At 51.0% G+C, this 25,506-nt stretch overlaps 11 protein-coding genes across 11 annotated transcripts; 6 read left to right on the top strand and 5 right to left on the bottom strand.

Moving 5' to 3' along the window:
• The first annotated feature begins 35 nt into the window (after positions 1–35).
• On the top strand, positions 36–1,317 carry BO97DRAFT_467586 (L30e-like protein). The gene is made up of 2 exons (XM_025699665.1): positions 36–516; positions 677–1,317. Exons 1-2 carry the CDS (start codon positions 195–197, stop codon positions 1,051–1,053), a joined length of 699 nt encoding a protein of 232 aa, XP_025556260.1. The 5' UTR covers positions 36–194; the 3' UTR covers positions 1,054–1,317.
• Positions 1,318–1,572: 255 nt separating this feature from the next.
• On the top strand, positions 1,573–3,083 carry BO97DRAFT_467587 (DUF409 domain protein; the record flags this gene model as incomplete). Its single annotated transcript, XM_025699666.1, has 3 exons — positions 1,573–1,903; positions 1,959–2,583; positions 2,660–3,083. The coding sequence occupies exons 1-3, from the start codon at positions 1,588–1,590 to the stop codon at positions 3,081–3,083; spliced, it is 1,365 nt and encodes a 454-aa protein (XP_025556261.1). The 5' UTR covers positions 1,573–1,587.
• Positions 3,084–3,333: 250 nt separating this feature from the next.
• On the bottom strand, positions 3,334–4,447 carry BO97DRAFT_360821 (uncharacterized protein). The gene is made up of 2 exons (XM_025692380.1): positions 4,300–4,447; positions 3,334–4,214 (listed from the first exon to the last, which is right to left on the bottom strand). Exons 1-2 carry the CDS (start codon positions 4,345–4,347, stop codon positions 3,450–3,452), a joined length of 813 nt encoding a protein of 270 aa, XP_025556262.1. The 5' UTR covers positions 4,348–4,447; the 3' UTR covers positions 3,334–3,449.
• A 953-nt stretch (positions 4,448–5,400) lies between these two features.
• BO97DRAFT_420495 (uncharacterized protein) lies at positions 5,401–5,892 on the bottom strand (the record flags this gene model as incomplete). Its single annotated transcript, XM_025696660.1, has 2 exons — positions 5,401–5,718; positions 5,779–5,892. 2 exons carry the CDS (start codon positions 5,890–5,892, stop codon positions 5,401–5,403), a joined length of 432 nt encoding a protein of 143 aa, XP_025556263.1.
• Positions 5,893–10,598: 4,706 nt separating this feature from the next.
• BO97DRAFT_83809 (uncharacterized protein) lies at positions 10,599–11,013 on the top strand. The gene has a single exon (XM_025701094.1). The coding sequence runs from the start codon at positions 10,692–10,694 to the stop codon at positions 10,923–10,925; it is 234 nt and encodes a 77-aa protein (XP_025556264.1). The 5' UTR covers positions 10,599–10,691; the 3' UTR covers positions 10,926–11,013.
• On the top strand, positions 10,739–14,177 carry facB (C6 transcription factor FacB/Cat8). Its single transcript, XM_025694556.1, has 5 exons — positions 10,739–11,587; positions 11,689–12,002; positions 12,063–12,343; positions 12,396–12,753; positions 12,810–14,177. The coding sequence occupies exons 1-5, from the start codon at positions 11,101–11,103 to the stop codon at positions 13,959–13,961; spliced, it is 2,592 nt and encodes an 863-aa protein (XP_025556265.1). The 5' UTR covers positions 10,739–11,100; the 3' UTR covers positions 13,962–14,177.
• A 1,959-nt stretch (positions 14,178–16,136) lies between these two features.
• On the top strand, positions 16,137–19,014 carry tktA (transketolase tktA). The gene is made up of 7 exons (XM_025701095.1): positions 16,137–16,301; positions 16,404–16,468; positions 16,608–16,750; positions 16,820–16,904; positions 16,965–17,259; positions 17,336–18,699; positions 18,771–19,014. Exons 2-7 carry the CDS (start codon positions 16,415–16,417, stop codon positions 18,882–18,884), a joined length of 2,055 nt encoding a protein of 684 aa, XP_025556266.1. The 5' UTR covers positions 16,137–16,301; positions 16,404–16,414; the 3' UTR covers positions 18,885–19,014.
• A 226-nt stretch (positions 19,015–19,240) lies between these two features.
• On the bottom strand, positions 19,241–21,062 carry BO97DRAFT_402655 (spermidine synthase). The gene is made up of 5 exons (XM_025694557.1): positions 20,871–21,062; positions 20,477–20,657; positions 20,210–20,357; positions 19,901–20,138; positions 19,241–19,615 (listed from the first exon to the last, which is right to left on the bottom strand). Exons 1-5 carry the CDS (start codon positions 20,899–20,901, stop codon positions 19,338–19,340), a joined length of 876 nt encoding a protein of 291 aa, XP_025556267.1. The 5' UTR covers positions 20,902–21,062; the 3' UTR covers positions 19,241–19,337.
• Positions 21,063–21,664: 602 nt separating this feature from the next.
• Positions 21,665–22,629, bottom strand: BO97DRAFT_402656 (ubiquinol--cytochrome-c reductase subunit 8). Its single transcript, XM_025694558.1, has 4 exons — positions 22,514–22,629; positions 22,317–22,342; positions 21,944–22,121; positions 21,665–21,844 (listed from the first exon to the last, which is right to left on the bottom strand). Exons 1-4 carry the CDS (start codon positions 22,543–22,545, stop codon positions 21,790–21,792), a joined length of 291 nt encoding a protein of 96 aa, XP_025556268.1. The 5' UTR covers positions 22,546–22,629; the 3' UTR covers positions 21,665–21,789.
• Positions 22,630–22,744: 115 nt separating this feature from the next.
• On the top strand, positions 22,745–23,889 carry phb1 (prohibitin subunit PHB1). Its single transcript, XM_025693300.1, has 2 exons — positions 22,745–23,131; positions 23,200–23,889. The coding sequence occupies exons 1-2, from the start codon at positions 22,817–22,819 to the stop codon at positions 23,716–23,718; spliced, it is 834 nt and encodes a 277-aa protein (XP_025556269.1). The 5' UTR covers positions 22,745–22,816; the 3' UTR covers positions 23,719–23,889.
• A 28-nt stretch (positions 23,890–23,917) lies between these two features.
• On the bottom strand, positions 23,918–25,501 carry BO97DRAFT_467595 (25S rRNA (uracil2843-N3)-methyltransferase; the record flags this gene model as incomplete). The annotated part of the gene is made up of 1 exon (XM_025699667.1): positions 23,918–25,501. The coding sequence occupies one exon, from the start codon at positions 25,499–25,501 to the stop codon at positions 24,071–24,073; it is 1,431 nt and encodes a 476-aa protein (XP_025556270.1). The 3' UTR covers positions 23,918–24,070.
• Between the last annotated feature and the right edge of the window lie 5 nt (positions 25,502–25,506).

The raw sequence follows: 25,506 nt of genomic DNA on the forward strand, positions 1-25,506 counted from the left end.
CAGCACTCTCACCGCCCGCGCAAGCTCACAGTGCAAAAATAGACTAGCGCCGAAATTTTGAATGGATTTCGAATTTTTGCGGGTTTCAACAAGACCGGACGACTATTCCTCCCCACGCCCATCGCCATTTTTCTCGTCTCGCACCCCCTCCCTCGGACTCAGCACAAAATCCTCGAGTGGGTCTAATATTCAACATGGCCAAGGACAAGAGCGACAAGAAGGACAAGCGCGAGAGAAAGGAGAAGCGCGCGGAGAAGGACGGAATCTCCAAGAGCAAGAAGGACAAGAAGGAGAAGAAGGACAAGACCGCTCTCGCCGACGCCGTCGAGAAGGAACTCACCACAAAGGTTCTGGAGGGTATTGAGGAGGCTGTTCCTGCCGATGCCACCGTTACTGGTGTCGTTGAGGCCGAGGTTATGGACGTCGACAGCAACCCCGTTGGCGCACTCGTTCCATTCGCCCAGCCTCTGGTTGAGGATAAGTCGGCCAAGAAGGTCCTGAAGAGCGTGAAGAAAGGTAAGAACATCCGCACATATGGCATCAGTCTTTCGAATCTGCATTGAGCCTTGGGTCTCTGGTCTCGTGAAGATCAATGAGCTCGAGGTTCCATTCGGTCCAAATGCATTAGCGCGATTCATCGTGTTCCACGGTATACTAATATGAACGCTTTCTATAGCCGCTGTCAACAAGTGCTTGAAGCGTGGTGTGAAGGAAGTCGTCAAGGCTCTCCGCAAATCCCCCATTCCCGCCGCCAACGCTACCATCGCTGTCCCTAACGGAGTTGTCATTCTTGCCGCGGACATCTCTCCCATGGACGTCATCTCTCACATCCCCGTTCTGTGCGAGGACCACGGCATCCCATATGTTTTCGTCACATCCCGAGCTGAGCTCGGTAACTCCGCCGCCACGAAACGTCCCACGAGTGTCGTAATGGTTGTGCCCAAGTCGGCCTCCAAGGGCAAGAAGGGTGAGGACGATGGTGAAGACTTCACCGAGGTGTATGAGGAATTAGCCAAGCTGGCTCAGAAGGAGCTCAAGAAGGTGAACCTGTGAAGTTTCAGCTGGACTTCTGAAAGCGCCCTTGATTTCTTTTTCGTTATTTCCTAATTATATGGCTTCTTTATGTGTCTTGTCAACTTGCGACGGCTGTACAGTTCCACTTTGTTGTCTGACGAGGCAGTGCATGTCTTTGGGGTCTGGCCTTTGGGACGTGCTTATTGGGTTGATCTTTTATGATGTCCGTTGCAAATCCGGCGTTCGCAAATGGTGTATGAAAAAAAGGCAGGATGTCTCCAAAATAAAAATCAATTGACTGACAAGATATTCTTTGTAAGATTTCGCTGTAAGTCCATCATTAAGGAGCGTGAGCAGTGACAATGCGTCCCTGCTATGGCAATTCGCGTGATCAAGTCCATAATCATTCAAGAAAAGGATTGGGGCCTAAATTGCTGGTTTTCACTCTAAATCGCTATTATGGCCCTGACATTTATCACGGGCGCGGGAAGGTTTGGCGTGCAGCAGATCGGTTCCTGGGCTCGTTCACTTGACATAGTCCATCGCGTCGTTATCCTCAACCACGTAGACATAATGGCGTGGAAGCCTTGGACAGATATTTGTCATCCTTATCAATCATTATTGGTCATCTTCACACTATGGAAAGGCTTATTATTCCTAATTGTCATCCTCACACCTGGGGCCGGGTATGACACTTCGACCACATTAATACAATGGAACGGCAATGCGACCAAAACACCAATGCCAGTTTTCCTGGAAACGGTGTCACTTAAGTTGACCCGATGGGATGCTATATATTTCACTAAAGCCGCGAATCGGGGCTACGACTTCGAGCAGGAATGGGCCTTCAGCTACGGGCTCTCGCGACTGATTCATGTCTTGGGAGATGGTCCTCTGAGCTACTACCCCTTTTATGAAAGCTGTCTGTGCTAATCATTCACCAGGCCTTCGAAAAGTTGGCATCCTTGACTATGCCTTTAACGAGAGCGTTGTGGGAATATTGGTGTCCTATGCTGCCCATGGCTTGTCCGTGATCGTCCTCTACCAGCTCATCTACGCCCTTTTCCCCGGCGCGCATGGCCGCAAGATAGCTCTCCTCGCAGCATGCTTGCACGTTCTGTCCCCTGCAGGTGCTTTTCTGTCCGCCCCGACAGCAGAGAGTGCGCATGTATTCTTGAGCTTCTGTGGCTCTCTTTTCTTTGTGCAGAGCTTCAGCCCATCAGACGCCTCCTCCTTTTCCTCTGGCCTTCTCCAAGACGCCCTACTAGTCCCGGCTGGAATCCTACACGGACTAGCCACCACGTGCCGCAGCAATGGCCTCCTCAACGGCATCCTGTTCTTCGAAGAGGCGGTTCGGTTGCTTTTCTCGCTGAGTCTGGGTGTATCCCACGCGAAACTGCGACGTTTGCTCGCGGTGGGGGTGGCAGGTATCTGCACGGGTCTCGGCTTCATCCTTCCGCAGTACATCGCGTATCAGAAGTTTTGCACCCTACCTGCCAACCAGGAACCGCGGGTCTGGTGTCGAAGAACTATCCCGAGTATCTATAGCTTCGTGCAGGATCACTACTGGTGTGTTATTGTCGATTGTTTTGCAGTCTTCTTTCTCCTTTCCTCAAAGTGACACTAATGTTGCTACTACACACAGGGATAATGGGTTCTTGCGGTACTGGACTCTGTCTAACATCCCGCTTTTCGGCCTCGCTGCGCCCATGCTCGCCATCCTGATGGCTTCTGGCTCTCAGGCTTTGAGAGGAGATTTTAGAAAGGTCGCGGGTGAGATGCGGGACTCGCCGCAGGCTCGCTTGACGGACCGACTGTTGCGGAGTCTAGCGGTCCCGCAAGTGGTTCTCGCCGTGCTTACCTTCTTCAATCATCATGTGCAGGTCATCACGCGCATGTCTTCAGGTTATCCGGTCTGGTATCTATGGCTGGCTTGTCTGCTTCTGCAGGCCCGATCGAGCAAGGAGGATGGGGGTCGCAATCGGAAAGCCAACCTAACTGTGAACTATATGGTGGTTTATGCTCTTGTTCAAGGGGTTCTCTTTGCGTCTTTTTTGCCTCCCGCTTGAGAAGTTTCTCTTTGGATGGAGGATTTCTTGGGGCCATTCCAATATACTTAATTTAAACCATATATTCAAAGCGGGCTCGGGTAACTTTTAATAACATTATCCGGAGGCTTATACAAGTAACTTCCTTAGGACAAGATCAAGGCTTTTTTTGAGGCTCAATTGTGCTTGAAACAAGGCCAAAAAATGATGTTCAGTCTCAGATTGCGTATATAATTTAAAAATACAATTCATATAGAATGCGACGGACCCAGTCCTCTTCGCACCATATTAACCGACTTCCTGCTAGAAGACTCTCAAAAAACAAATCATGAAGAAAAAGGAATCCCGCTTTGCTTTTTCGTAAAATCATCCATCACATGAGACAATCTAAGCGCGCTGGTCCGGCTGCAGAGCCTGGAAAGGCTGCTGGTTGTCGACACCTTTCTGGCGGCCGGCAGGGGTACCGTCGGGGCCGCTCTCAGCAGACTTCAGCTGGAAGCCACCCTGAGCCAGGCGGCCGGGGTCATTCTCGCTGCCGATGTCGGTGGTGTAGCTGGCGTTGGGAGCATCATCCGGGATGTCACCCTCCTTAAGGTTGTTGCCCTTGGGCTTGGTGTTTCCGAGGTTGTCGAGCACGTCGTGGACGTAGGAAGGAGCAACGCCGGCAACTCCGCCTTGATAGCCGCTGCCACTGGCCGGGGCGACCTTGTGCTGCTGCTGCTGCTGCTGCTGCTGGCCAACGTTGTGCTTGGGCTGGTGCTGGTGGGGGTGGACCTTATCGGTGTTCTTTTGCTGCGGCTGCTGGGGGGCAGAATACTCGCCCTTGTTGATGCCCAGCTCCTTCTTAGCGGCAGTCGAGCCACCGGTGTAGCCGCTCTCGGGAAGGTGAGTGCCAGGGTAGTTGCCCTGGCCGCCTAGGGCCTCGGGGTACTTGTCTTGCGAATCACGGTGGTTGGGCTCGATCTTGTGGGCGCTGGAGGTGTCGGTGTTCGTGACGGTGGACTTCTTGCCCTCGACGCCGATGGGCTCAGCACCCCGGTTCTGAGAGTAGGCACCACCCTTGTTGGCCGACTCGGCGGCGAGGGAGTCGTTGGTGACGGGGCCCGAGGGCTCCTTGATAGGTTGTTCGTAGCGCTCGGGGTCGGAGGTGACCTGTATCTACTGCGTTAATCACCGCTCTTATTATGAATGATGTCTCCCCGGACTCGCCTGCGGGTTTCCGTGGGACAGTACTTACCTTAGTGCTGCGCTGGCCAGGGGGGATGGGCTGTCCTTGGAGATCCATGATGATGAAGAGATGGGTTGTATAGAAGGTTGTTTGTGGGCAAAAGCGTGTGTAATTAAGCGTAGTGTTGATAGATTTGAGTAAGCTTGTCTGATTGTTTCTGCTCTTCGTTCTTCAATGCAATGAGCGGGCTATATAGGATAACAGAGGTGCATGTCGTCAACATGCTCGATATATGGATAAGAACATGATGTCATCCTGACATTAGATGCCCACAAAAGTCAGCACAACACATCCGAATCACTGCAGAAAAGTACGTCAATGAGCAGGCCCTGTGGCGTCAACCTCTCGATCGATGACAGGAAAAAGATCTTTTCCACCCGGTCCAGTTGCCGAAATAACTCTCCCTTCCTGCAGGGGATCCGCCCATTCTTGACTCTCGATTGCTGGCTGGAGGAAGAGGCGGCGTGGTTCAGTGTTGCTCCTCCCTCCACATGCTTGATTGCCTTTTCCGGTATGCCGAAAGATTGATATGATGTTTTCTATAGTGGGGGTTGTCGGAATTGTGCAATGAACATCTCGATTGATGTTGTGTCTGCGTGTCTGGGCCTTTCTATCCATCGTGCAATCACTCCTCATGACGTCACCTGATTACCACAAGGAGCTTTTCTCGCTTCCATGCTCATGTTGGCAACATGAGGCTACACTGGAATGGATATCGAAATCTAAACATCTTCATGTTTTGCTGGTTCGGGAGTGCCTACATACCATGCAGTTGCATAGACGGAAACAGTCACAGTCTTAAGTTTCACGATAGTGTACAAGACCACCACGTCGTTCATTAGTCCTTCGTACAAGTCGAATCCAGTATAAGATGATAATGGATTGTTGCTAGAAGCTCAGCTTCGCCTGGAAAGTTCATGGCATATCAAGACTTGAGGTTTTGCTCTACAAGCCCTACCAGATCCGGGTCATTTTACTACGTGTGAGCGTGATACAGAAGGAAATGTTGCTCTTGGAGACCGTGTTCATTCATGAAATTGCTCATTCGTTATAGTACATGCTTAAAAATAAGAAAGGAAACAATTCGATGTGTCAGTAGCATCGATTTGTTTACCGGGCAAGAGCGTCCTTGGGCAGACCCTCAAGGTTGTCCTTGCCCTGACGGCCAACGTTGCTGCCGGGCTGTGTGTTCTGGTGCAATTCAGAACCATCGACGCGGACGCTGCTGCTGGCAGTGGCGGGTTCTCTGAGAGCACTGTTGTTCTCGCCAGAGACGGGGCCTTCCCGACCGCCAGAGCCGACGTTGACGGTTCTCTGATCGGAGGAGTTCCAGTCGCTAGCGACGGGAGGCTGGTCAGGCAGAGGCAGGTTGGCCTTGGTCTGCTCGATCTTGGAGCCCTTATCGGCGTTGTTCTGGTCAACGATAGACTATTGATTGTGTTAGGAAGTTGGACCTAAGATTTGGAGTTGATAATCGTTCCTACATACCTTCATGGCGGAGACGTTGGAGTCAGCGGGAGTCTGTCCAGCCTTGGCGTGGGAGGCGTGAGATTCAGCCTTGCGGATGTCCTGGGTGGTGGTGTGGAAGGTAGAGTCGGCCATTGTGATTGTGAAGATGAGTAGTTCGTGTGAAGGCGAAGAGGATGAAAATGTTAGGTTGTGAGTGGAATTGATGGTTTGTGATTTGGATCGATTGTGAATGAGTTGTGATTGAGATGAAGTAGGAAATTTGCAGGCGACAAGCAGCTTTTAATATGTTGTGTTGAGAAGGGATGGCTGATGGTTGATGGTCGGTGACGTTAACGGTGTCGACGTCATAAGGGCTGAGCTCTCCTTGGTTCACCTCCCACAGTCAACCCAGACTGGGAACTGCCAACAGTTGATTTTTCTCGAGTTGCAACAAGTGTCCACTTTCGAATTATGGAGCCAGTGCGAACGAATGAATGCTACTTCCAAGTCAATCGGTGATCGAATACCCTATGCTAAGATTTGATCTGTCCACCCACGATAACCAGCGGGGTTGTAGCTAGTAATCATAATCGGGGTAGGATAGCTGTGGTTCCTGGGAGAAAAAATTCCTCGTTGTTCGCTGTCCTTCTGTCTGCTCTGTCTCAACTCTGAGTCTGTTCTCCCATCTGCTCAAGTTTGAGGTCATCGAGGATGCCAAGTCCCGGAGGGGCAGAATCATCATTGATATGATGCCATCTCCAGCGGCCTCATCTGTAGTCGACCGTGGAGATCTCACCACATCGCCATTATCCCCTGAATTCTCAACATGCATTTGTCGTGGCGGTATCCACAATTGGGCATGCAGTCTCTCACTTCAATGTCGATTCGTGACGTACCTGTCTGCAGCTAGAGACTGACCTTCATCATAAACAGTTTCACCAGCTGAGAATGGTGAAATGGGAATCTCTCGCGGAGCACATCTTTCCGATCGGCCTCAATATCCTTTTGCAATATCATATGCCTTGCAAGATCTCAGGAGATGGATGAATGAATTAATGGTATATGTTCCTTAGCACATGGCCTTTTCCAGAAGCACGATATCATCTCGAACCCATCTTGACAAGCGCCAGCTGCTGATAGATAACTCGGCACTCTTCCTACAACCAATCTTGTATCGCCATAGTCAAGGCTCACGAAGTGTTGCAGGGCCATGGATCAGAAACACAACCTAAGCATCTCGATGGCATGAAGTTCACCTCAACTTAGTGCGATCATTATTGGCCCGCGGCTTGCATAGCTATCCTACACAGCTCAGTCCGACACGGAAGCAGCCTCTCCATTTGACAGTCAGAAGGTTCACGACGAACATAAAGAACAGCAACGCGATATATCGGCTCTATTTCGAATCCTAGGCCGCGCGGGCCTTTTTTCAGTCGACGTTCGGGAATTGGCAAGATATGAGTTCAGAGCTTTGAAGTTGCATTAACATTGGAAGACAAGGTTGTCATCTTGGGAAGCGGAGGAAAGAGGTTATGATGCAGCACTTTAATCAAATCAGTCAGGAGTTTATTGTCGGTATCGGTATCAACCGTCCGTGTATATCGCTTGCTGGTCGCGATAGAGACTTAATTACCCCCGAATGTCCTCAGGCGGATAGTCAGACCGCTTTATATGTTCGGCAAAATGTGATTATGTTCCATCCCGAGGTCCCTATCCCTATTAACCTGGTAAAGGCTTCTTCCGATTTGCCAAGCCTTGATTGGGCCGCAGAAGGTGAACCCCGCACACGGCATAAACTTCCAGCTGGCACTTTAAAGATCTTGGGAGTGATGAACTAAGTGGTATCAAGTCCGTAAGCATAAATCTAGTGTGAGTCCCACAGAGGGCATACGCCTTTAAATCGGTTATAACATGATCAGATGGAGTGAACTTGGTCATGCCACGGGACCTAACCTTCTATAGGTATAGGGACTACAGCCTCGGCTCAGAACAAGTGGGCGTACCGGTAGACTTCGGTATAAACGACATGAATTAGGTACAGACGAGTAAGTATGCATACATTTACCATAGCAGATACTTAATATACCTCAGTCACGAATCCTAGTAAAAGTATGGTCCTTTTGTCAAATAACTATGGTGTACCATCCATCAGCAGCAGAGTGTGGCAGCAATATAGCGTTGCACTCACCCTTCCACTGAAGTCGTGATTACGATAGTCTCTATCTCATTGCCAATTCACCAGGAATATGGATATGGATAAGTGTCTTGCGGCTATACTACATTCTTGAACGAGTGTGCTTTAGTCATTTGCGAAGTCCTTGACTGACTCCTTAATGCCATCGAACAAGGTGATGACTTACAGCACTGCGATATCGGCCATCATTCCTTGGGTCGTCAATCGGCGACTATAATACCTGTTTCATTTCGGCCTCTTAAACTCTAGGCACCAACTTCCAAAATGAGTCATGGATCAAACACAACAATATCAAATGCCGAGATCCAGAAGGCACAGCTGATTTGGAAATTAAGCACCCTCGAGAAGGGAATCCCCGCCCGGAAAATTTGCGCTGTATCATAAGTATCTTCCTCTACTAATAATTCATCTAGGTATCTCTCAAGAAGCATTAGTTGAGGGAATCCCACATGAAATCCCAATAAATTGAGGAATAAGGCCGTAATAAAGAAAAACGAGATCTGTATCAAGATTTACCCCATGTTTTGAGATACCAGCCGTGGGCTCCCAAGGGATGGCATGATCTCGAAGGCGAGACCCGAAACGTGGGTGCGGGATCTGAGTTTGCGTCTTTATCCACCGCGGGGAGGGGGGGAGATCCTTCAGTCCAGAATGTTCATGGTGACTGGTTTACCCCAGCCGGGGAAATCCCGCCAAGACCGCAGAGCCTGGAGGTCCCGATTGTCCAGGGAATGGGCAACAACCCATTCGAACCACGCACCCAAATAGGCCGGTTCATGACCACAGACACTAACGCTATGACGTTCGCTTGATCAACCCAACTTAAGAGTCTTCGGCTTCAGTGGAAGGGCGCTGGTTAGGTTGAACCAGCTTGGCACTACTACACAATAGTGAAGGATGCGAGGATTCATCGTGCGGTTAGAATATTGGATAGGTTGCAGATGTCTTTAAACCTCTTGACAGATAATGTTGTCCAATCTGTCAAGGGCCCAATCTCTGCAGATGAGGGGCTGGGCTGGGCCGGAGCGTCAGCTCTTTGGCACATTATATGCTTGAATATGAAGACAAGTCTGAAGCCTTAATTATCGCAGACTGGATTTTCAGACTCCATTTTCCTCAAGATGGTTGGTGGGCAGTCAACGCGCGGCCCATTGTTGTTACTGGTACCAGATACTGTAGGAAAAACCCTCGCCTCCACTTCTGAGGTTTTCTCGGCGAACACTCGGCCATGCTTATGAAGACAGCAATCCCGAACTATCGATTTAAAAGGTCTATCAGTGGACAATAACCTATGAGGTACATACCCCAATGTGGATTATCAGCCTCTCATTCTTCATCTAGTGAATAGACATGCAATGGATGATTTCAACCACCGCTATGCCAATTCCCCACTCGTTCAACAGCAACTAGACCAGGAACATGTATCTAGAATATTTTGAACTAGCGAGGCTTCGCACCATGAATAGAGTTTAATTCCCCCACGATTCTCCGACTAAAAACACCGGTCAAATCCAGCGTGGCAATTGAAGTTTTACGCCTGAGAATTCAGACCTTCGCATGTACTGGAGGGTACCAAGGGACTCCGATGCAGGAGGAGAGGAACTCAGCCAATGAGTCAACGGCAATAGTTCGGCCAACAGTCGGATTTCCCCTTCTCCAAGTGGGCACCATCCTGGTCCGACGTCTCTCTGGTTTGCATCGAAGTTGGTTTCAGGGTACGCAGCTTTAAACGGGACTGCGCGGATCATGATTACCAATGTCATGCCGCATTTCTCCATAGGCTTTGCTAATAATGGACCACGACTAGGCTGACTTGGGCTCAGGATTGCGGGGAGCTGGATACCTAATTAACACACTTATTCGGTACGTATCTTCGTATTGAAGGGACCTTGGAGCGCGACAAGTCAGATCTTCATCTCCATTCTCCAGTCCAGTATCTCGTAGCTGCCCCGGTGGGATCCGGAAAGCTTCTCTGGCCCGGAGTGCTGATCACCACCTGCAAGAACCGAACCGCTATGAAATTCGACTAGTGTCGGTTCAGGCTGGACAGTCTACATATTCCCGATGGGGATAGCCTCTAGCATGAAAGTATGGCCTTGGAAGGATGCATGACGATATGATTAAATATTTCACGGCGTTGAATTTGATTGCGCGAACTATAGAGCAAATCGTATCAGGTCTGCAGCTCTTGCATTCACGTCTTGCTCATTATTCGTCTATTCGGTATCAACTGCGCCAGATTAATCTAGGCTCTCTCGGTGAGGAGCGTTGCCCTTATGCATCACTAGAATCGCCCTGCGCTCGCTTTACATTAGTGGCTTCGGATTATCTTTTGAGACCCTCCGTTGGCGGAAAGGTGCCTGTCACTGCAGGGATGTCGTTTCATCCTGATAAAGTAGGCTTTCTGAACTGCCAAGCGGGATTGTATGTCGCCTCGGAGGGGTTGTCCTTCATGCGATTCTCTGTCCGATAAGCCACACAGGTAGGTATAGTTATCTTGCATGATGTTGATGATGGAAATTGGCCATCCTCGGCAGCATCAGCTGCCGAGGAAGTGGCTTGACTGTAGAATAGAGTTAGGTGGAATGATTACACCAGGTATCATTGAATACTAACAATACCGTCCACGGTTCAGTAGAGATGTTTGTCCAGTGTCGGCTGAGCGAATGAACGCTGTAAGCCAGATCTTCCCATTGGGCACGATCCCAGCGCATGACTCCACACTCACAGCCCCACCTGGCCCCCCTTTTGAGTCCCGATGGCACTGGAACCGTCACTTCACTTAACTCACCCGCACTCACTGCGGCAGATTTACCTTAAACCTGTTAGGTACTCTCTTCCCTACACCAAAAAGTTGTGGCTTTTAGTCTTATTCTGTGCCTCGCTCGCTCACATCTTTCCTCCCCTCCCCCTCCCGCACTCCCGCCACTTTTACCTATCTTCCCCTCTTACATCTTTCGACAAACCGACTTGTGCTTTGACTACTCATTAACATCCCCCTCTCCTGCGCAATACATCTAGTCCAAGATCATCGCCGTCGGTCTTACCACCTTGAGGGTTGTCTCTATTATCAAAGCTAGCCCTCACATTTGTGCTCAACTGAGTGATCCCGACACACACCATTGTTGAAACCACCATAGGCAGATGCGCCAGAGCATCCCGCCAAAATGCCTGGAATACTTCCGATGAAAGTGATCAAGGTCGGCAACGGCTCACAAAGTCGTATCGCTCAGGCCTGTGATCGATGCAGAAGCAAGAAGATCCGCTGTGACGGCGTTCGACCATGCTGCACTCAATGTGCCAACGTCGGCTTTGAGTGCAAGACGAGCGACAAATTGAGTCGTCGCGCTTTCCCTCGCGGTTACACTGAGTCTTTGGAGGAGCGAGTACGCGCGCTGGAGTCGGAAGTGAGGGATCTTAAGAACCTACTGGATGAAAAGGATGAGAAGATTGATGTGCTTTCACGGATTCATTCTTTCTCGACCTCAACACATTCAAGAGCCAATACTGCCACCCGATCACCACCAGCGCCCGCCAAGGACATTCAAACCACGATCAATGAAGGCGTCATCCAAGTTCGCCAAGTTCTGCAGTCGCACAGCTCAAATGACACCCCAATCTGTGGGGGCATTTCGAGCACTCGTGGTTATGTCGGTAAGTCTGCGCTACGCTGTACCGTTGGACATAATCATGCCTAATGGTGGAAGCGGATTCACCAAAAAAAAAAGCATAAGCCATTGCTAACTTCTACCAAGATGCCTTCGTCAACAAACTCTCGGATCAAAACCAACTACCTCCTAACTTTTCGATTAGGGCGCTGACTGCGGCTCCTTCCTCCATATCCCGTTCACGCATTGATCAAACTCTGAAGACGGCGCCTCGGCTCGTGTCAGATCAACTTATCAATATTTTCTTCCAGGAATGGGCCCCTTTATATCCGGTAGTTCACCGGCCTACCATCCTCAAGGCTTACGAGCAGTATTTGCTGGGCACGGAGTCGTTACGCGATAGCAAACACAACCTCACCCAGTTGAACCTAATTTTCGGCATAGCGGCCCTTGCTTCTACAGTAAGTTTATACACGACGGCAATAACGCGATATTGATCGTCGAGACTAATGCCATCATAGTCGAGGACGAACCAAGACCCCGCATTCTTTGAAGATAATTGGTCACCGATGCTCGAATCCCTATCAAACGACATTTCCATCCCTACTCTGCAATGCTACGTTCTCGCTCAAATTTACTGCATGGCCAAGGGCGACTACACGAGTCTCGGATCATATCGAGGACTCGCTGTCACCATTTGTCATCAATTGAGACTTCACCAGAGTCAAAAAAACTTTTCTTCAAACCCTCTCGTAGCGGAAACTCGGAAGAAGGTATTCTGGTGCCAATATGTTCTTGATCGGTGAGTTTTGTTATACTGTCTTTGCAAACGCATTTCCTAAAAATCATACCAGGTTCACTGCGGCTTTAACAGGTCTGCCTGTCGTCTTGCGTGAGCAGGACATCAGGATTGAATATCCCGAGGATATCGATGATGAAAATGTTACCGAGACAGGATTCTTGCCCACGCTCCCTGGCGAAACGACTCGCATCTCCAGCTCGATTGCATTTTTCGCGGCTTCCAGAGTCTTGAACAAAGCTCTGGAGGAGATTTACCCTACCGATGGCGATTATGATATCTCTTTGGCCAAGATGCGCTTGGTTGCAGATGAGCTTGATGGGTGGGTAAAGGGTCTGCCCGCCCATCTTCGTCTCGAATTCACACAGGATAAGCCCAGCACAAATGTCACGAGCAGTCGGTCACCACTTCTGGTAAGTTCTTCTGACAGCATAATCTCGACGGCAGGATGTCACTGACATACTTCCAGTCGCTTGTTTATTATTTTGTCCGCTCTCTAATTCATCGACCCGCTGTCTGTTTCGGAGAAGATTGTGTCCGATCGCCTTCTATCCTTGTCATCTCTGATTCTGCCAAGCACATCATTCAAATCCTACAACTACTCGATGAGCGGCGCCTGTGCCTGTCTCTAAGCTTCAATCGGAAAGAGCTCATTTTCGCTACTGGCCTCAATTTCCTGTGGCAAAACCTGAATTTGAAGCACGATAGCAAACTGGCGAAGGAGAGCCAGAAGTTAATCGCCACTGTCATTGATCAACTGGAAATTGAGTCTTCTCCCATTGCCTCGGAATTTACTTCACTGGCCAGCATTTTGGGTTCTGTGGAGAACAATAAGCACGGGCCTTCGCCTAAACCTGCGGATATGTCACCGCCGGCTCAGAAGCCTCTGAAGTCTCCTAAGAAGCAGCTTCAATCTTGGAAAGCACGCTTGACTGGTCAATCCAGTCCGTCACAGACAGACAAGCAAGACTCTCCATCCCGTCGGGCCACAATTTCTGGTGAGAGTGCTCACCCCAATGCTCGCCACATCCGATCTTCTAGTTGGGCGAGTCTACCGCTGGACAGTCTCCACGCGCCTCAAATGCTCTCCGAGAAGGCCTATCTTCGCTCATCGTCTACGGCTCTCGATAGCAACCACGTCCTTTCCAGCTCTGCTCCTTCAGATGCGACGGCTGGGCCTATTACGGTGTCGGATTGGGAGTTCGTTCTGAGTGATATGGACAGGGGCTATTCGAATATTTTCACCGGGATATATGGTGGGAGAGAGTGTGGTGAGGATAGCGGCCCTTTCGCTTCTATCACTGCTGAATACACTCAGAAGCCAGAAACCAGTACGGCTTCGCGAAACGAACTGCAGGGTCTGTCGCCAGAGGCGTGGTCCGCTAGTAGCAACAGTGACTTACATCACGGCCAAGAAGTTGCAGCGCAGAGCGTTCTCAGCTACTCTGATGAGAGCATGGCAAGCCCTGGTGACGGGATCCCTTACAATGATATACATTTGTCACCCGAAGAGCATGCCAATATTCTGGACCCATTCCACGGTGTTATTGTTCCAGGTGTGGAGGATGATGTCCACGAATTCGGGCTGATCAATGGATGGGATCGACGGCTGGCCGTCTGATATGCCCTTTGTTGTTGAATGCTATTTCTGTTATGACTTGAACGAATGGCTTTGGCGTCAGTGATTACTATGCTTTTCTTGGTTGCAAGCGGGGGAAGAGTGAATGGAGATGCCTGTACATACTGGTCGGATTTTCTTTTGTGATACCTGGGGCGTCTTGTTTTGTTTGGCCTAAGATATGATTGCGCGAATTTAAGTTCCTTTCTGTACTGTCCCATTAATGTTGTGATGAAAGCGTATTCATGGTGGCTTCCGCTGCGAAATCAATGTGTAGTTTCTAGAAACTCATTTTTTGCCATGACACCATAACAGCGCAACAATCTTGTTTGTGTATATTGACCGGCAGTCATCAATGCGGGACTCATGATCCACTGCCGTCGGTCCTCTCGTTGAATCGGCATGCCGGAAGTTGGTGAACTCGCGGGGCTGTCACGTATGCTTTCCAATGGCCCTGTTTCTGCTATGAGCCGGGGTGATAGACAGTGGACCCGTGAGTGATCCGACCGAATATGTGCTTTCCCAATTAGGGAAGACGCTCTACTATAAACCCCCCCTCGCCGACGCCATCTCCTAATTCACATCCTCGGACGCTCAAATAGGAGGGCTTTTGTGAGACTCAGCTTTAAAGATCCTGGATGTTTTCAGACTCTCCTATCATGACCAATTATACTGTAACTGTAATCCATCTGTCTCAACTTCCTTGTCGTGGGTGCCCGCGAGCGTCTACTAATTCCGCCGTAATTGATATAGCCGCAGAGCGCAGACACTCCGGCAATTCCGTCAGCCGGTCGGGTAATACTGGCGGATGTGAGGACCCCCTGGCTAATTCTCAAGTTGAGGAATGCTGCATTGGGAAGTGAGATTCACCCTGTTTGATGTTAGATAGTTGTGACGCTTAATGTCATATTAGCAGTCGGAATCGGAATGCCGGCCATTGCGCTGGCATCAGCGATGCAACATGCGCTTTGAGCCACGATAGAGATGCCTGCAGTCTGCACATGCCACTTTGGCTGGTAAGGACTCATCATCGGAAACCTCCAAAGGCCATGCACGGGGAGAATCCAGCAATGTCAGGTGAGAAACGTGGGTAGACTACTTGCTTCTAGAAGCCCATGATAATATCAATCTACAGACTATGCCCGGAGTAATTCAATGGAATTGATTATTTATTATGATGGGGTTTGCGGAGCAGCGTCCTCCGGACCCAGCGGACAGAATCACTCCGGGCGGTGCCAGGTGGTTTCGGAAAATTGCTGCGTTGGGACTTTCCGCTCTCCTGCACGGAAACATGAATCCATATCCAATGGAAAATCTGCGGAGGGATTTACTTCCCTCGGGCTGCGTGGTGGTCAAAATTCACTCGGAAAATTTACATGGGGGAATTGTTAGGTGTGGAATAGTGATCCCCTGAAACTGGTTGGGAGGAAGAGGGCAGACGCAGATTGTAGGTATTGCAGTATAGTCTTGAAACTCCCTTCGCAAGCTCGTCTGAGAGCAGTCTGCTAGTCTCACAGGGCAACCAACGTCCACCACTTTGCAGGAACAAAAACATGAAGGCTGGACCTGAGCAATGAACGAAATGGAGAATATGTTGTTGCGAGATACTTTTAACTATACTTTCTTTCCCCTTCTCATTAATTGTAAGGTTTCGGGACTTGTTGGGAAAGGTGTACAGTACACTTAATGTGCCTGAGGCAGAAAAAGTGGACATGGATGGGTGGATGAATGCATCATTCATTCTCCGTGCTCAATGCTTGCTGCTGCTGCTAACACTACTGCTTTTACCCGCACGTCATCGACATGAAAAAAAAAAAAATACTTAGTAATGTCATTCAACAACCACAGCTATACCCTGCCCAAGTGCCACCCAGTTCCATTGCTTTCACCGTCGCTGGAGCTCCACTTGATGCCATTGATGGAACATGCAGTCAGGATGATTATCGATTGATCAGTCATACTAGTAAGTACAGTACTATCATCAACTACATTGAGAGGTGAGGATTCCCCCTCCTTCCAGAGCAGCCGGTGAGAATTGGCCCCACTGCAGACATCATTGCCCCCCCACCTTCCCAGTTCGATCTTTCCCCCCTCCAAACCTCACCCAGTCCCTCCATGCCCGGCCGGGCGTTATTCCTCCATCCCACGCCGCCCCTCGTCTCGCTTTTCCCTTTTCCCCAATCTCTTCATCTTAATCTTCCTTCCTTCCTCTCTCTCCTCATCCTCCTCCCTCCTTCCTCGTGTCTCTTCTTCCTCTCGCATCTTGCGTTGATCTTACCTCTCTGATTGTTGGTTTGATCTTCGAAAATAACATCCTATTTCATATAAACAGAGTTTAATTTAGTATGTTGTCCCCCTCATCTACCCCCCTTAGTCGCCAACAACATCCTGGAACTCCCCTTCAGCATATAATCTGTCTCCTGCTAATCGTCCGGTTGTCATCAGATACCGCAAACATGGGTTACACCGACGTGGATCAATTGGCTATCAACACCATCCGTCTGTTGGCGGTAAGGATCTCTCTTTCTCTTCGGACGATAATCTTTTGATCGCCCGTCAATCCAAGAAGGGACTGGTCGGAGAGCAGCGCAACAACCTGCTTTTGGATGAGAAACTGTTGCGTCGGATCGTAAGCTAATCGTCGTATAGGTTGATGCCACCTTCAAGGCCAACTCCGGTCACCCCGGTGCCCCTATGGGCATGGCCCCCGTGTCTCACGTCCTCTTCAACAAGTTCATGACCTTCAACCCCCAGAACCCCAACTTCCCCAACCGTGATCGCTTTGTTCTCTCGTGAGCCTCACAAGGCGTGCAGTGCGCCCCCCCCAATTCCCTAAGTTCCAGCACTGACACCGCGAACAGCAACGGCCACGGCTGCATGCTCCAATATGCTCTCCTTCACCTCTTCGGCTACAAGGTCTCTATGGATGACCTGAAGAACTTCAGAGTAAGCTTTCTCAATCCGAAGCCGATGGAGCCGGCGATTCTAACCGGAGTGCCCGTCTAGCAACTTGACAGCATCACCCCCGGTCACCCTGAGGCCCACGACACCCCCGGTGTCGAGGTCACCACTGGCCCTCTTGGCCAGGGTTTCGCCAACGCTGTTGGTTTGGCCATTGCTCAGAAGCACTCCGCTGGTGTCTTCAACAAGCCCGGCTACGAGCTGTTCAACAACCACACCTTCTGCTACTTCGGTGATGGTTGCGCTATGGAGGGTATTGCCAGCGAGGCTGCCTCGATGGCCGGTCACTTGAAGCTTGGCAACCTGATTGCCATCTACGATGACAACCACATTTCTATTGGTAAGCTCTACTGGCCATTCTCTGGATATGAAGCCAGCCGCCTCCTGTAATTGACCACTGACCTTTCGTATTATAGACGGTGACACTAAGTGCGCTTTTACCGAGGATGTTACCAAGCGTTTCGAGGCCTACGGCTGGCACACCGTTTGGGTCAAGGACGGTGACAACGACCTCGATGCCATTGAGGCCGCCATCCGTGAGGCCAAGAGCGTCACCGACAAGCCTTCCGTCATCCGCCTGACCACCACCATTGGTTTCGGCTCCAAGCTTCAGGGCACCGGTGGTGTCCACGGTAACCCCTTGAAGGCCGACGACATTGAGGGTGTCAAGCAGCTTTTCGGCTTTGACCCCAAGCAGAGCTTCGTCGTTCCCCAGCAGGTTTATGACCTCTACCACAAGCACGCCGCTGAAGGTGCCGCCAAGGAGCAGGAGTGGAACCAGCTCTTCGAGAAGTATGCTTCCGAGTACAAGGCTGAGCACGCCGAGCTCACCCGCCGTCTGTCCGGCAAGCTTGCCGACGGCTGGGAGAAGAGTCTCCCCACCTACAAGCCCTCCGACCCTGCTGTGGCTACCCGTAAGCTCTCCGAGGCTGTCCTTGAGAAGATCCACGACGTTGTTCCCGAGCTCCTGTCTGGTTCTGCCGACTTGACTGGCTCCAACAACACCCGCTGGAAGAACGCCGTCGACTTCCAGCCTCCTGAGTATAACATCGGTGACTGGTCCGGTCGTTACCTCCGCTACGGTGTCCGTGAGCACGCCATGGCTGCTGTCATGAACGGTCTTGCTGCCTACGGTACCGTCATCCCCGCTGGTGGTACCTTCTTGAACTTCGTCTCCTACGCCGCAGGTGCCGTCCGCCTGTCTGCCCTGTCTCGCGTTCGCGCCATTCACGTTGCCACTCACGATTCTATTGGTCTGGGTGAGGATGGTCCCACTCACCAGCCCATCGAGACTCTTGCCCACTTCCGTGCTCTCCCTAACTGCATGGTCTGGCGCCCGGCCGATGGTAACGAGACCAGCGCTGCCTACTACTCTGCCCTGACCTCCAAGCACACTCCCAGCATTCTGGCCCTCACCCGCCAGAACCTGCCTCACCTGGAGAACTCCACCATCGAGAACGCCCTCAAGGGTGCTTACGTTGCTGTTGACGCCCCCAACGCCGCTGTCACTCTTATCTCCACTGGTTCCGAGGTTAGCATCTGTATCGACGCTGCCACCTACCTCAAGGAGAAGCACGGCATTGCTGCCCGTGTTGTCTCCGTTCCCTGCTTCGAGGTCTTTGATGCCCAGGACAAGTCCTACAAGCTCCAGGTCCTCCCTGACGGAATCCCCGTCCTCTCCGTTGAGGCCCTCTCCACCATGGGTTGGGAGCGCTACTCTCACGAGCAGTTTGGTCTCAACCGCTTCGGTGCTTCTGGCCCTTACAAGGAGGTTTATGCCGTAAGATTCCCCTTCCTTCTCTGCCATTCTATCTATGAGAAAGTCCAATCACTAACAAGTCTACTTTGCAGAAATTTGAGTTCACTCCTGAGGGTATCAGCAAGCGCGCGATCGCCACCATCGACTTCTACAAGGGCCACCCTGTCCGCTCCCCCATCAACCGTGCTTTCCAGCAAATTCTGTAGATGTCTTGTTTTAGCGACGTGACGACTTGTTATCTATAGTTTTATTGTTTTATGGTTCTCATGGACGATGTTGATCCTTGAGGCTAGATGACCTCTCAGGAGAAGTCCTATTTAACGAATGCTGTTTTCAGATAAAATGCACGATTTTCTTTTTGGTTATTTCCTTCTTTGGTTGTGGTAATTCTTGCTTTTCGTGAAGTAAATCACCAAGATTTAACACTGCTTATCTTTGCAATCCCATGTATGTCTCAGGATCTTCATCAGCACTTAGAGGCATTTGCTACAAGAGCTTTTACTGGAAGCCCATACGGTCTAGAACTTCGTGATAAAAGGGAATATTTTGATATATTCATCATCGTCAGATCATCATCGATTATCATCCGCCATAGGCGCCTCAGACCGGAGGCCAGATCCCAAAACCAGAGAGAAGAATAACACAAAAGTTTAAGTAATCTAGTTGAGGGCCTTGCGAGCAAAGTTGGGCAGGATGAAGCTGGCACGGTGGATATCCTGGTTGTAGTAGCGGCAGAGACGCTCCTCCTCCTCACGGGTCCAGGAGCGAACGGGCTCCTTGACGTTGCGGGTAGCATCCTTGCAGCAGACCATGAAGCCGATCTGACCGGAGGGGTAGGTGGGGATGGTGGTGTAGGCGTATTCAGCGACGGGGAAGACCTCCTTGCAGGCCTTCTTGAGGTCGGTGATCAGGGAAAGGTGGAGCCACTGGTTCTCGGCTGTGGAGACATAAGACACGAAACCCAAACCAGACCCAACGGGTGGTTCGGGACGTGAAATGGTTAGCTTCGAATGGCTTGAGACATATGGAGTGGATGGGGACAAGAAAAAAAATCAGAATGGATGGAGAAGAAAAGACGGGGAGGGCCATGTAAAGGAAAGATGGAAGAGGATAGAAAATAGAATAGTGAGCAAGAGATCGGAAGATAGAGAGGGCAGGAAAGGAAGGGAGCGGGGCATGTGACAGTTGGGCAGATGAGAACAAAGTAAAGGCGACGAACAACCTTGTGTGGTGATTACACCTCCCTCGCGCAGCGCATCGCGCAAGAGCTCGAAGTAAGGCTTCTGGAAGAGGCTCTCGGCGGGACCCTCGGGATCGGAGCTGTCGGTGATGATAACGTCGAACTCGTTCTGGCGCTGCTTGAGGAACTCGAAGCCATCGCCAACGTGGACCTTGACGTTGGGGTGCTGGAAGCCGATGCTCATGCCAGGAAGGTACTTCTTGGAGACACGGATGACAGCCTAGAACTCGTGAGCTGGGCGTCCTTGGTACATATGGAAGAAGAAACGGGAATTGTATTGGTTGTGAGTACCTCGTCAATGTCGCACAGAATGGCCTCCTCGACCGTCTCGTGCTTGACAACCTCACGGAGGACACCGCCGTCACCACCGCCAATAACGAGGACCTTCTTGGGGTTGGGGTGAGAGTTCATGGCAAGGTGGGTGATCATCTCCTGGTAGCTACAATCCAGTAAGGTTAGTCCCAGCGTAGCCTGCTTTGAGTGGACTGCATGGTGACACAGGAAATAAAAGCATAATGTGGGAGACTGCTGAGGAATGGAAACAGGAGTCCGACGTACGAGAACTCATCGCGCTCGGTGCACTGGATGACGTTGTCGAGAACGAGGACAGTGCCATAGTCGCTGCTCTCGAAGACAAGAACGTCCTGGTACTTGGACTTCTCGTGGTGGAGGATCTGGTTGACCTTGAGGTTCATGGCTTGACCAGGCCACATGTTGGACTGCTCGGAGAACCAGCCATCTGCAGAGGGCAAATGTTAGCAATGAGGGGTAATTCTAGTCACTATGCGTTCACGGTAGATATAAGTGGGAAGGCTATTTCCACCATCAAATCCAACCCGAGCGATACCGGTTCCATTGAGAATTCAAGAACCGATTTCGTGATGATCAAGGACAGGTAAGGCGGGGTAGCTGAGCAGTGATGGAGGGGTGTTTATGGTGCGAAAGAACTTGCCCTTGATAGTGGGGTGAGTGATATCGCTCATGGTGACGGATTGGAGAGCACGGAAAAGATGCGAACGGGAGATTAGAGAAGGACTGCAAGGAGGGTGAGAAAGTGAAGAGAGTCGAAGGAGAAGAGAAGAGGAAGAAGAGGAAGGAGAGGAAGAAGAGGGACGGCAGAAAGACAGGAAGAAAGACGAGCGCATGCGGAGTGGGGGTTTTCCAAATTCAGCGAGGAAAGAAAAAAATGTATGTCAAAAAGTTGCTGTAAGTTAAAACTAAACTCACTAGTACGGGTGATACCCGTCCACCGTATTCTAGAGGGGGGTTTTCTCTCTTCATTGCCCCGTTTCGGTATTTTTGGATAAATCTACGTACGGTGGAGTTTGCTTGCTTCACAACTTAGTATGAGAGGACTAGATATGAACATAACCTTCCCTGATCAATCACAATGTAAAAGATTGAAATCATGTACCAGCTGTATGTTCGACTCCGCTCCGATCGCGTTGACTGGATCAGGCTTGTCAATCCCACGCTTGGGAAGAGGGAGCGAGACATACCACTTGGGCACTTGGGCAGCAGGATCCATGGCCAATACGACAATAGTTCTTTTCCATTCAAACAGAATCGATAGCCATTGTAGAACAGCAGACAAATAGCATCGAAGAAGATTGCTCATTCAACATCATGAGGACTTTGATTTGCAGACACTACGATGGGTCAAGGGCCGCCTGGAATTGGAATCCATCCGACCTATCTGAGCGCATCCATTACAGATACACCGCCCGCTTGGACCAGGTGAGAAAGCAAAACATGCAACACAATCGATTGCTTCTAGTTACTGTACAACGCAATCACCAAACACATTCCTTCATCTTTCCGGGTTTCTTGATTCTTCTCGTTTGTGATTCCCTTGGTATCGCACGTTACATTTACTCCTCACCACCCTCAAGAAGGCGGCCGGGCTTGGAGTTGAGGTACTCGTTACTAGAAATGAGAAGCCTAGCGTCAGCAAATCGTTCAATAATCACCACAAAGTAGCGCATGAGTAGAGATTGTTCATTTGTGGGTAGGACCAATGCATACCGCTCAATAGCCCAGTTCATGATGGCGTAGGCGGCAATGAAGGGGGGAGCAACGTAGAGGACCTGGTGTCTGAATCTGCGGAAGGTGTTGAAAATGGCGGCGTGGCCAGCACCGGCGAGAGGGCGCTGACGGTTGGGAGAGAGAGAGTAGGAGGTGATACGCTGGGGAGTAGGGCAGCCTAGAATTAATCGAAGGTCAGCCATGTCGGTCGGCTCGCCCGGAAGATCATGCTTGTTTCCGTCATTTGGGCAAGCACTCGGTGACAATTGGGACATGATCCAATATAAATCACACATGCTCCCAGTCGAGAGCTTGTCGCCGCCAAGGATATTCTCTCAAGCATCGGGCTCGGAGCAGGGTTCGAAAGACGTACCGAGGTCACCCCAGGTGCCAAGGAAACTATATCGACCACGAGTTAGCGAATCTATCTGATAGAGAATGCATCCCTTCTCGCAATGATGCCATTAAGAGGAGTAGAGCTCAATGACTCGTAGACAAAGTCGCACGATAGCCGACGCCGGAAAAGCTAGGGATCGCAGCATGGGAGCCAGCAATGAGGGGAGAACTTACACTCCGTTCTTAGGATCGAGATGACCACCCATTGTGAATGTATGCGACGAGGTTCAAGGACAGAGAACGCGGTGTGGGACGGGATAGACGAGACAGACAGACAGAAGGAAGAAAGTCGACGTTGGCTTCGGACCGAAACGGGCGAAGGTCGAAGTCGAACAACCGCCCAGCACTAGTCCCGATCAGGACAGACTGCGAAAAGCCTCCCGCGACATCATCTCCAGTCAGTGAGCGGGATTGATACTCGTCGACTTACAGCTTCCATCTCAACCCCTCCTGCCCTCCCCTTTACAGACAACAACCATGGCGTCGAACCGTGCTTTACTCAGGTTTGGAATTCCCGCTCTCGGGTTTTGGCTTCTCGGCGAATCTCTCTACGACGTCCGTGGTGGAACCCGCGCCGTCATCTTCGACCGGTTGTCCGGTGTGCAGGAGAAGGTCGTGAACGAAGGCACCCACTTCCTGATCCCCTGGTTGCAGAAGGCCATCATCTACGATGTCCGCACTAAGCCCCGTCATATTTCTACCACCACCGGAAGTAAGGATTTGCAGATGGTCAGCTTGACCCTGCGAGTCCTGCACCGTCCCGATGTCCCGAAGCTGCCGGTGATCTACCAGGTTTGCACCCCAGCTCTCCGGTCTCCATTTCCTTTACCCGTCTGACACTGTTATGTTATTTAATTTAGTCTTACGGTACCGATTACGACGAGCGTGTGTTGCCTTCCATCGGAAACGAAGTCCTCAAGGCCATCGTGGCCCAGTTTGATGCCGCCGAATTGATCACCCAACGCGAGGCCGTCTCCAACCGCATCCGCACGGATCTGATGAAGCGTGCTGCACAGTTCAACATCGCCTTGGAAGACGTCTCCATCACCCACATGACTTTCGGAAAGGAGTTCACGCGTGCCGTCGAGCAGAAGCAGATCGCTCAGCAGGATGCCGAACGGGCTCGATTCATCGTCGAGAGGGCCGAGCAGGAGCGACAGGCCAACGTCATCCGGGCTGAGGGTGAAGCCGAGAGTGCCGATATCATCAGCAAGGCTGTCGCCAAGGCAGGCAGCGGTCTGATTGAGATCCGTCGTATTGAGGCTAGCAAGGAGATCGCCAACACGCTGGCCAGCAACCCCAACGTCACGTACCTTCCCGGCAACGACGGCAAGGAAGGTGGCAAGAACACGAGCCTTCTGTTGGGTCTGAGAAACTAAATGGAATTGATATGTAGTTTTAATTTGTTGGTCCGTTTCTTTTGCCTGGATGGATCTCGGGCGTGCATGATCTCTGTGGCGAACTGATGTTGTTTGGTCTTGTTTTCTCTTCCTTTTGACATACACCCTTCTATCGACTGTAGCAATAACATACTCATTCTTCTCTCTCTACATCTCTCCCTTGCCTATCCTTTAAACTGGTGTTTGTTTAATTAGTATTCAATCTTGCAACCCTCCAGACCAAGTATAGCAAAGTGTATTAGACCAAAAAGCATGGGCAAATTCCGGGTGTGTTTACCAAAAGAGAAAGAAGTATAGCCAAACACTGATGTTAACAGAGCGACACACAGACTTAATCCGCCAATCTGCGATAAATATGAACCTGAAACCTCATATCCTCCAAGCCAGCTCCTTCCCCGACCTCATACCGCAGCCGCGCTGCATCCCGTCTCCACCAGCGCGAATCTTGCGAGAACAGCCGGTCCCATTTACCGGCTGCGACTGAAAGCAGCGCATGGTCCAGAAGAAATTTCATCGGATATTGCCTTTCCGAGGTCTCTGTAGCAGTCCCCGTAGCGGTGGTCTTCCCTAATTTCAACGTCGAATAACTTCCTGGACTGTCTACAACGAGAAGCACAGCACCAGGCTGTAGCATATCCGTAAGACGCAGCAAGAAGCCCGTTGCTTTGGCCATAGATGTCGAGAATAATTCATTGAGAGTGAACATTAGAGTGACCATGACGGTGTTGGGGGCGCCCTGTTTCTCCTGGCTAGGGCGCAACAGCCTTCGCAGCTCATCCTCGGAGGCTGAAAGAACATCCAGCCTTTGGAACCCGACCTGGAAGCTGGGAGCACTGCCTCTCGGCGCCGCCGGGCTCATCAGGCCAGCATCTCCATACAAGGGAGCCGGATGGGAGTTTGATCCGGTGACTGCCGGAGACTGGATGGTGGAAACCAGACGATCCACGATGCTGGACCAGTCCGCGATATCGATGGCTGTAACCGAGAGCTTGTGTCGTGGCTTCGACGCCGCTTGTCCCTCGACTGTGTGCTCGGGTCCACTCGACCCTTCCTCCCCTTCTTGCAATGACAGACCCTCTACGGCATCGGCAAGGGCCGTTTGCTCTCCCGAGCTCGTGGGTTGCTGTTCGTTGCCATTAACGGCATCGGTCCAGTCCCTCCAGGCAGCCGCAAGGGCAATAATCTCGGCACCTGCACCGCCACCTATACATACCACATGGCTATCCTCAGCGGCTTGAGATGAAGTGGCAGCCTGGGTCACAGGCTTGAGCAAGACCTTGAGGAGGGCTCTGAAGATGCCCACATAACCCAGGGCCCGTGAGGAGCTCCATCGCAGGGCATACGCCCGCAAGAGGTCCTCATCGGCATCAGTGAATGCCGAGTCAAAATCTCGATTGTAGAGGTGAGACTTGATGGTCTGGATGAGACCCTTGATGTCCAGTTGATTTCGTTCGGTCGCCTCGCGGGCATGAGCGAGGTTGGCACTAGTAGCCTCCGAGCCGGCGGCGCTTATATCTGCCCGACTGCTGGGCACTCTTTGTGTGAGTAGAGCAGACTTGAAAACGTTCAGAAGCAGTTGCTGTAGGGTCAACGGAATGGTGGCGGGGATGTCAACCTGATTTCCGTATGACTCGTCCTGTAGCCGCTGCTTGCCCTGCGTATTACCACCCCGCGGTGCTTTTTTCTGATCGCTTTTGCTGCTGCCGCGACCCTGGGCGGCTTTTACAGCCTTCTTGGAGGGGCCTTGCCGGGAGGATCCCATACTTC

The sequence above is a fragment of the Aspergillus homomorphus genome (assembly GCF_003184865.1).
Source record: "Aspergillus homomorphus CBS 101889 unplaced genomic scaffold BO97scaffold_2, whole genome shotgun sequence".
In the NCBI taxonomy this organism is placed as follows: Eukaryota; Fungi; Ascomycota; class Eurotiomycetes; order Eurotiales; family Aspergillaceae; genus Aspergillus; species Aspergillus homomorphus.

Coding starts and splice junctions, on each gene's coding strand:
- tktA (XM_025701095.1), top strand. CDS start 16,415: ATGGGTTACACCGACGTGGATCAATTGGCTATCAACACCATCCGTCTG. Junction 16,469..16,607: donor ACACCATCCGTCTGTTGGCG/GTAAGGATCTCT, acceptor ATCGTCGTATAG/GTTGATGCCACCTTCAAGGC. Junction 16,751..16,819: donor CGTGATCGCTTTGTTCTCTC/GTGAGCCTCACA, acceptor CACCGCGAACAG/CAACGGCCACGGCTGCATGC.
- facB (XM_025694556.1), top strand. CDS start 11,101: ATGCCTGGAATACTTCCGATGAAAGTGATCAAGGTCGGCAACGGCTCA. Junction 11,588..11,688: donor GAGCACTCGTGGTTATGTCG/GTAAGTCTGCGC, acceptor ACTTCTACCAAG/ATGCCTTCGTCAACAAACTC. Junction 12,754..12,809: donor GCAGTCGGTCACCACTTCTG/GTAAGTTCTTCT, acceptor ACATACTTCCAG/TCGCTTGTTTATTATTTTGT.
- BO97DRAFT_467586 (XM_025699665.1), top strand. CDS start 195: ATGGCCAAGGACAAGAGCGACAAGAAGGACAAGCGCGAGAGAAAGGAG. Junction 517..676: donor CCTGAAGAGCGTGAAGAAAG/GTAAGAACATCC, acceptor CGCTTTCTATAG/CCGCTGTCAACAAGTGCTTG.
- phb1 (XM_025693300.1), top strand. CDS start 22,817: ATGGCGTCGAACCGTGCTTTACTCAGGTTTGGAATTCCCGCTCTCGGG. Junction 23,132..23,199: donor AGCTGCCGGTGATCTACCAG/GTTTGCACCCCA, acceptor TATTTAATTTAG/TCTTACGGTACCGATTACGA.
- BO97DRAFT_83809 (XM_025701094.1), top strand. CDS start 10,692: ATGGCACTGGAACCGTCACTTCACTTAACTCACCCGCACTCACTGCGG.
- BO97DRAFT_402655 (XM_025694557.1), bottom strand. CDS start 20,901: ATGAGCGATATCACTCACCCCACTATCAAGG. Junction 20,658..20,870: donor CACTCACCCCACTATCAAGG/GCAAGTTCTTTC, acceptor TGCCCTCTGCAG/ATGGCTGGTTCTCCGAGCAG. Junction 20,358..20,476: donor ACCGAGCGCGATGAGTTCTC/GTACGTCGGACT, acceptor ACTGGATTGTAG/CTACCAGGAGATGATCACCC.
- BO97DRAFT_360821 (XM_025692380.1), bottom strand. CDS start 4,347: ATGGATCTCCAAGGACAGCCCATCCCCCCTGGCCAGCGCAGCACTAAG. Junction 4,215..4,299: donor CTGGCCAGCGCAGCACTAAG/GTAAGTACTGTC, acceptor CAGTAGATACAG/GTCACCTCCGACCCCGAGCG.
- BO97DRAFT_402656 (XM_025694558.1), bottom strand. CDS start 22,545: ATGGGTGGTCATCTCGATCCTAAGAACGGAGT. Junction 22,343..22,513: donor CTCGATCCTAAGAACGGAGT/GTAAGTTCTCCC, acceptor TGGTCGATATAG/TTTCCTTGGCACCTGGGGTG. Junction 22,122..22,316: donor TGGCACCTGGGGTGACCTCG/GTACGTCTTTCG, acceptor GATTAATTCTAG/GCTGCCCTACTCCCCAGCGT.